This window comes from Amphibalanus amphitrite, unplaced genomic scaffold (genome assembly GCF_019059575.1).
Source record: "Amphibalanus amphitrite isolate SeventyFive unplaced genomic scaffold, NRLGWU_Aamphi_draft 001617F_arrow, whole genome shotgun sequence".
Taxonomy (NCBI): Eukaryota; Metazoa; Arthropoda; class Thecostraca; order Balanomorpha; family Balanidae; genus Amphibalanus; species Amphibalanus amphitrite.
In genome coordinates this window covers 116,938-125,716 of record NW_024883110.1, presented here as the reverse complement: position 1 = coordinate 125,716, position 8,779 = coordinate 116,938, and the positions used below count along the sequence as shown (strand labels likewise).

Here is an 8,779-nt window from a genome sequence, read left to right as displayed (position 1 = left end):
ACTTCAATAACTCCTGACCTAAGGTGAAATATGACTTGAAATTTTGTGTGAATGTGTCAAATTGATGCCCGGGAAGGTACTGAAAATTTGGCGGCGCTGCGCGCCTCCGTTTTCTTGCTATTCAGGAAAAACCACAGGGGGGGGGGGCAAATTGCCCCCCTCCCCAACGAAGCGAGGGTTAAGCATTGAACCGGGCAAAGATGACCTTTTTGGTTCTGAAAGTACATGTTGCAATCTATCAGCTACATTTTTATGTCTAACTAGCTCTCTTAGTTTTTGGATAACGGGTTGTGGCCAAAAATATCCTTCGGCTTCTCATACCAAGGTAAAGTTGGCTGCCCGGGCGCAGCGCGAAGTTGGCTCTTCAACCTTACTAACTGCCATGGATCCCACACAAGAGCATTGTTGCAGTTGTTTGGAAAGTGGATTCAAACGTTTTTCACGCTAGTGGAAAACTCCTTCGAGTTGAAAGTGTCAACAGGGCTGTGTGTGGGTGTTCCCGGTCATTACCTCACGCTCTCGTCTGTAGTGTGAGGCGTGAAGTGGCGCAGCGGCGGCGACAAGTGACGTGCTCGCGGTGCCGAGCCGTGCCCAGCCGGCCGTCACGGTGGGCAGTGAGCGCTCTGTGCCGGCGCGGCGGCACGCTCACCACTCTGGGGAGGGCGGCCTCAGCCCCCACCCAATCGACAGAGTCACTCTCACCAGGCCGCGCCGACACCGGCCGGCGCCAGCTGATCTAACGGTCTGTTTGTTGAATGCAACAAACCATGACCTTGGTAATCCATCTGGAGGTGAATACGAATAATACAAACAAAGCCATCGTCCTTGTGGGGAAGAGCTCCGAATAATAGGCTCACCAAAATCAGTCGCATAGAAACGGAGGACAATGCTATATGCACATCAATAAAATTCGTTATAAAATTATGCTGATTTGTCGTTTAAAGTCTTTCAGAAGAGCCCAGGAAGGGGTCAGGGGTCGAGGCCAGCCAATGCCAAAACACCGAACGTAATAGCTTAGCCCGGACTCACTTAGCAACCTTAACCCTATTCCTGGCGGGCTCCGCCGGGACAAGAAACTGGCGGGGGGGGGCCGATTCGGCCCCCCCTGAGATCTCGAGAACGAAGCAAGATAGCGACAAGCGGTAAACGGCATCGGATACGCATGGACAAGGTCTACAATTTTTACTCAGGTCATTTTCAGGTCAGGTCAAAGATGACGTCACAGGGGTCGAAAAAGTCAAAATGGCGGCGCTAGATATGGGGAGAGTTTTTCTCGAATAACTTTCGAATTAGTCAAGCTAGGAACAAACTAAGGGCATCATCGTGATCCTCTCGTCAATCCGCATCGAATGATATATATGTTGACCTCGAAAGGTCAAGGTCAAAGGTTGACCTCAGGTCACGTGACCTCGAGGTCATCATGTATATCATTCGATGCGTCTTGACGAGCTGAACACAATGAGACCAAATTATGCGTCTGTATCTTGTTCCTGTACGGAGTTATTGGCCAAAAACCTTTGGTGACCTTTGATGACGTCACATGACCTCACAGCTGCCCAACAGCAAAACAGACCTCAAGGTAGTGAAGGTTGATCGTATATGAAGTCATGTATGGTATATGGGGCCATTCCGACCCGTTTTAGTGGTAAAAACAGGGAGTTGATTTTTCCCCCATTGACTTATAATGGGGAGGTCGCGAAACTGACCTGACCTTAGGTCACCGATATCAAAATTCCGAGATATACAAATTGCACATACTGGTACCCTAACTAAAGCCTGAAGAGAAGAAATTGATCGGTCAAAAACTCTAGCTCTGGCGTGATTGCAAACTTTTCTGAGGTAGGGTCACCAAACCGCCTCTGGTGACCTGACCTGAGGTCAGATCAACTCAAAATTTTCAGACATGTTGCGTAGAAGCCTTTTAGGAAAAGTCAGAAAATTTGAGCTTCCTAGCTCAACGCGTTTGGGAGAAATAACCAAAAAACCTCAGGGGGGGCTCCTGAGGCCCCCCCGCCAGGAATAGGGTTAACGCTAATTACCTATTTGCGATTGATCCCGAGCGCTAAGGAAAAGAAGCGTCAAACTTTCAGAACCTTTTCCACAATCAATTCCACTTTTTCTACATCTCTCGAAGTAAAAAATTTGGACCCAGCTCTCTTGATGACGTCAGAGAGTCGATTTTCCTAGACTCTTACACGGCAAATTTCGACGTCACAGACGTGAATTCCTCAAACATCTGCTAAAAATAGTTTTAGAGATAAATACACATTTCAAGCACGGTTGTGTAGCATATGACTAAAGTAAAAATACAAAAAAAAAAATGTTGACCTGAGTTCAGAGGTCAGGTCAACGACCCTGAGCTGGGATTTCAGTTTTTCGCAAAAACTTCAAAAAAAATTGTCCTAGAGTTAAGACAGTGGTAAACCAACGCATTGGCAGGCGGCTATTTCTCTGTCGGTAAAATTGACCTCAGAGATCAAAAATCTTGATGCTTTAGAATCGTCTCGCATAGGCCTTTCCATAGACGTCTCTAAAGATATAGAGAAATCTGTAGCCATTCGTTTGGTAGCGTCTTTTTATTTCCATAGCTCCTATATTTACGGAGTAAAACAGGGGGAGGGTAGATACTATTGACCCCCCCCCCCCCCCGGTTGCGGTGGTTGGAGTTACCCCCGGGCCCGGCCGGGTTGGCGATCTGAAAAATTTGTTGTGTTTATTTTATCTGACCAGCAAGAGATGCCTCGCTCTCGAGTCTCGATGTCAACTTCGGTCAGAAATGGGACGAGCGGGACAAAGGTATCACAACTGATATTTTTTTCTCTTCTCATTCCACATGCCATTTTACCCCATTACTAAGGGAGGGGGGGGGGGCTCCTTCATCCTAAATGCATTCAACGCGATATTTATATTGCACATACTTTTAAAACTGCTATGAAAAGCTGCATAGCGCTCTCGGTTATGTCATATCATGTGCTCTCATTACAATGAGATGGCTTGAGCCACGGTCAATGCTTTGAAAATATCGGAAGTATTATGCTAATTAACTTTAAATTGAGCGCGGTGGCTTCTAAGCAATAAAATGACTTAATCTTATCGGTTTTATTCAACAAACTGCGACTTTCCACCCGCACATAATGGGAACATTACAATGCGCCATATATGAAATTTAAAGCGCAGAGATGCCGTATCGTGTTTGTGACCATTTGTTCCGCTCCCGCGTGTCCCCTGCAGGGGACAGTGACCCGGCGGGCGGGTCATGACACCGTTATAGCCCGGTGCCCGTCATCTGCCGTGCCCCCACTAACCCGCCCCGGGGGTGGTGTGTGCGGATGGGCGGGGCTGGACCGGCAGACCGTGTCAGATAAATCACCCTCCAGCGACCCCGACTAACGAGCGCCGGTCCCGCCCTGTGCCCCGCCCCTCCCTGTCCCGTGTGTACTCAGGAGCGCCGGCCCCACCCTGTGCCACGCCCCTGCCTGTCCCGTGTGTACCCGGGTGACGGGGCCCGCCACTGCCGGCCGGGGGGGGGGGGTCCTTTGTCGGTCAGTGTGGGCCCGGGGTGGCCGCGGCGGCTCAGTCAGGTCAGCACCATGGTGTCAGCGGCAGCAGCAGCAGCGCTCTGCGCGGTGACGGTGGTCATGCTGTTACCGCCTCCCTGCGCTGCCTTCGGTAAGGCAGGGGGCCCGGCGCCGCAGAACCCGCAACCTGCTTCGAAAGCACGGCAACAGACTATATGCAACCTGAACAAATTGAAATCACTTGTTCAGTAATTTTGATATCGTTTTTGACTCATATTCTGTGCTTCCATGTACGAATTTAAATAATGTTATGAATTAATCTTCGAGTGATTCTTTATTCTTACTTCACTCCATTTACAAACAATACTGTATGAGTAAAGTTCAACAGCGGCCAACTTCGAGCAAATTTGTGTTTTGATTATGGTTCTGAATTTCTGTGTTAACGGTACCCCGCACGAAACGTGCCTAGCACCTTCCAACCGTCTCCGGTTTCATGTCATTGTTGCAAACCTTTTTGGTTAGTAGGTAAGATTATGCCATTTAGCGAAATGAAACCTAAAATGAATCAAATTACTGCTACAACTGAGGCGAAGCGCCCGTATTTCGACCGTGCGAAGTTTGTACCGGAGCCTCACAGCTCTGAATTCATGTCAATGCTCATGGTGCCTGCCTCTGACACGCCGTCATGTGCCTGCAGTGGGCCGGGGAGAGGTGCAGCTGCCAGCTCAGGTTCAGTGCCCCTCGGGGATGTACTCGGACCCAGACACGCCGCAGCTCAAGGTCACACACCTGTGCGTGCCGACGCGCCGGCGAGGTGAGTGACCCGCCGCCCCCGCCGCCGCCCCGCTCATCTCTGCTGGGCCACTGAGCCACCGAAGGTCGCCGGGCCGCCGCTCCCGGCTAGTGCCGCTCCTAATTGTTGTTTACCTGGCCACACTGCCCCAGAGATGCCGTCCGATGCGAGAGCTGGAACATCTGGGTCCCGGCCGTCCAATGACATTTGATCGAGTGTCTCGGTGATAGAGAAATACCTTACTGATGGCGACCTTGGTTTCTCTCATGACAAGAAAGGTCAACGCCACCTCGCAATACAAAGACGAGCTCAAAGAGGTATGCGGCTGTTGGAAATATCTTCTATCTACGTATATATTTCATTTTCGTGATAAGTGAACAAACAACAAAGTATTATTATCCCCCGCCAGTTCATTGCTCATCAGGTCAACGGTTAAAGGTCAGGTCACCAGAGGTCATCAAAGGTCCCAGTCTCATGTCGCCTATTTCGACACTTTATGACAAATCGGCTCATAATTCAGGAACCAATACCTAAAGCTAGGGCATCGCGGAAAAAACGCAATGGATATTGGGTAGCTCTCCTATTGTTCATTCTGGAAATATTCTCCGATTTGATGTTAGTTCAAGGGTTGGCCTTCAGGCAATTTTCTAATTGATGCTTTTGCTGAAAATGCTTTCTAACGTACCTAACTTTAGTCATATAAGCCTTTGTAAGCGGTGTAGTGTGTAAGGTTGGTGTTATCGAATCGCGTTTTTCTCGTGGAGACGCATCGAATGAAGAACAAACTGACCTTTAAAATAAAAACTGTGTACAGAAATACAATGTATGGTCAAGGTCATGACCTGACCGCGAAAGGCTATGTCGTAGGTAGGTATACCAATTGCTCCATATTGTAAAGGTGAACCCATCCACGGTGCTTTAATCGCTTATAATGTATAACAAAAGGTATTAAAAAAACGAATGGTTATCTTTTATTTCCTAAGATGACCTCAGGGCCTGGGTGAGATCATGGGTGCAATTTTCCGATTTAGTATTCGGCATTAAGCTCAGCTGTAAAAAATGTTTTAGAGTGTTAATGAAAATCGCAGTTATATTTTCTCGACCCATCAACTTAGAATGGAGCTGTCTTAAATTTGATATAGGTACCTAACCGATATTGAAAACCCCAAATATGCGTTTTATACATCCTGTCACCCCTATCAATATTTGAAAGTTTCAAAGCTCTTCAATTCATGGTAGTCCGAAAGTCAGGGTAGCTCCGAAAACTTTTATTGAGGTTAGGCTAGGTCACCGGACCTGACCTGCCGACCTGACCTCGAGTTCGTTGCAAGGTTTGCTTCAGTTTGAGCCGCTGTGTTGTGCTGTTCTCTTGATCGTGCTTCTGCATTAAACGATGTGTCCCGGTCCCCGTTTATGCCACCGTATTGGTTTCCATTGTGCCGCTGTTACATGGTGTGCCCCCCTGTTCCGCCGTGTTAAGCAGTGTGTTTTCCTTTGTTACGCTGTTATACGATGTGTTCTAAATTCTAATTGTTTCGCTGCGTTTTGTGTTATATGATGTGTCCCCAATTGTTCCGCTATGTTACAGGGCGTATTTCTCATTGTTTCGCTATTACAGGGCGTGTTCCCATTGCTACGCTGTTACAAGGCGTGTTCTCATTAATTCGCTGTGCTACAAGACGTTTTCCCGATTATCGTGTTGTTACGCGGTGTGTTTCCCCTTGTCTTGTTCCTGTGTTACAGGTTGTGTACCTATTGCTCCACTGTTGCAGTGTGCTCCAGATTGTTACATTGTATTACAGGGGGAGGGGATGTTCCCCATTGCTCCGCTGTGTTACAGTGTGTGTTTCTGTTGGTTCCGTTGTGTTACAGGGTGTGTTCCCCATTGTTCCGCTGTGTTACAGTGTGTTCCCCATTATTCCGCTGTGTTACAGTGTGTTCCCCATCGTTCCGCTGCGTTACAGGGTGTGTTCCGGGCACCAGCTGGAGGGAGCGCTGTGCCACCTGCTCGTGCCCCTCTCAGAACTCCGGGCCGTCAGAGGCGGTCTGCCAGGACACCGACTGCCAGGAGGACCCCGCACTGGGTGAGATCAGAGGTTCGAGCTGAGGGACGGCTCCAATTTGGGACATAATGCCCAGGGTAGCGAGCGCTGCTGACCACATTTAGCCATGTTGAAGGCCGTGACAACAGCGGACGGTATCTATCCCCACTTCCAGGAGCGGGCCGGTGAAAAATGACATTGAGCCATATTGACCTCTGCGGTAGACAGGGATGACACCAGGCTGTCCGATCGTAAGTCCGTGACCATAATGGCACCACTGCGTGACCCCCCTCCTCCGGCAGACTGGGGCGACACATGGCGCTGCGGGTTGCTGGCCCGACTGCTCCGCCCCCTCTCCAGACTAGTCTGACCCCTCCCCCAGACTAGTCTGACCCCTCCCCTCCCCGGCAGACTGGGGTGACACTCGGCTGTGCGGCCGCTGGTCGGACTGTACGCCCCCCCAGACTAGTCTGACCACCTCCCCTCCCCGGCAGACTGGGGTGACACGAGACTGTGCGCCCCCCCCCAAACTAGTCTGACCACCTCCCCTCCCCGGCAGACTGGGGTGACACCAGACTGTGCGGCCGCTGGTCGGCCGACTGTCCCGCCGGCTGCCGGTTCGCCCTCCGCGACTGGCGCTGCACCTACTGTAACTGTGCAGCCCCTCCGACACCGGCCGCGGAGACCACAGCAGCGCCCCCCGGCGCCGGCTGCGCCCCCGGTACCGGCCCAGCCTGGCTCTGCAGCCAGACCATCCGCGTCACCGACCGCAGAGCGCCGCCCGGCGACCGCCAGGACAACTCGAGACTCGGCTCCCCGCCGCCAGAGGCGCTGACATCGCTGACCCGCGCGGCCCGCGGCAGCGACGGCGGCTGGACGAGCATAAAGGAAGCGGGCAGGATGGCCAGGGCCCGGGCCGCCGCCCGTGGAACGCGAGACGAGTCGCGAGGGGCCACAGAAGGGGGAGGGCACAGGTCATCAGCCTCGTGGACGGCTCGTGGGCACCGGCTGTGATTGGGAAATGGGAGCGCCTGTACCAGAAGCCAACGGCAGGACTGTCCCTTCGCCTCGCGTTTTAGTCTTGCTTTGGTATGCGTTCGTTTGTTGCTGGTCACTGAGGTAGGAGCTCTATTTAAGAAACCAGCGCGCGAGCGAGGCAACTCTGTGGGCGAGCGTGCACGGCACCCCACTGCTCCAATGCGTACACAGGGTGCAGGGCAAAGGCTGTGCAAATGTGCATCAAATAACTGTTGAACACTGTTTAACCCTCGCCCGCACATGGGGGGGGGGGGTGGTTGCCACCCCCCCCAGGCAGTCTTTCTGCTCTGCACTCAACATTTTTCGAGCTAGAAGGCTGATTTTTCGTATAGCTGCTCGTCCATCCTTTCTTGATGTCCACTGAAAATTTCAAGTTTCTGTGATTTTCGGTTTCGGAGATATGACCTTGTTTTTCAGGTCATGTCATGACCCAAATGGCCAATTCTCAACATCTTGCGTTTGCCATGGGCCTTGTGAGCTTTTGACACCCTGATTTCGGCCTTTTTTGCCAGTCTTACCTCCCACCTATCATGGAACATGTTGTTCGACGATGTACAGGGGTCAAGGTCAGGGTCAAGGTCAACCTAGGTCATCTAAGATAATTGCGTTTTAGGCAAGCTGAATTTACTTTTTGTGAAGTTTTTTGACTGCATTTTTGGTAAAAGCTTCTCAGATCATGATTTCATGTGATATGGACCCAAAAACAATCGGTGCACACATCAGTATACACACAGACACACACAGACATACAAACACATATAATTGACCTTGACCTAACTTGACCTGAAATGACCTCAGCAGCAAAATTCTGGTCGGATAGTGTGACAAAGAGGTTCTAGCTGGCTTGGCACCAGAAAACAGCATCGTCATCGGTATTTGATAAGCAGCGCACTTGATATCCAACGGTGACCCAAAACAGCAACATTTTTTAGTTTGACCTGACCTGGAAGGTCAATGACTGACCTGAAAAGGTAAAACTGGGTATCATTGGATTCGTCTCTTCCTAAAGAATCTTTTTGGTCTTTACTGCTAAGCTCTATCTCCAACAGGAACGAAATGGCTCGGGGGGGGGGTGGCAACCACCCCCCCCCCATGTGCGTTCTAGGATGGGAAAATGGCATGTGCGGGCGAGGGTTAATAAATTATGTTCCAGCAACTGGTTAAATTAACAGAGACATCCTCCTTCGAAATCACAGTTGCAGCACACTGCGACTGTCACCTGCTAAAAAAGGAAACTGAATTGTACAAAAACGGGCTAACTAGCGGCGCTGCGCCATAGCGTATGTGCCAGAAAGCAAGCATCGCTTCAGCTGGCTAATCTGCCATCATTTCCCACACTGCTGAATGATACAGACGGTGTAAAACACGTTAAAAATATATTTCGCTGT

At 50.6% G+C, this 8,779-nt stretch overlaps 1 protein-coding gene across 1 annotated transcript; it reads left to right on the top strand.

The window, feature by feature from the left end:
- Window positions 1-3,581: 3,581 nt before the first annotated feature.
- Window positions 3,582-7,618, top strand: LOC122374195. The gene is made up of 4 exons (XM_043352806.1): window positions 3,582-3,669; window positions 4,216-4,332; window positions 6,276-6,395; window positions 6,913-7,618. Exons 1-4 carry the CDS (start codon window positions 3,591-3,593, stop codon window positions 7,365-7,367), a joined length of 771 nt encoding a protein of 256 aa, XP_043208741.1. The 5' UTR covers window positions 3,582-3,590; the 3' UTR covers window positions 7,368-7,618.
- Window positions 7,619-8,779: the final 1,161 nt, after the last annotated feature.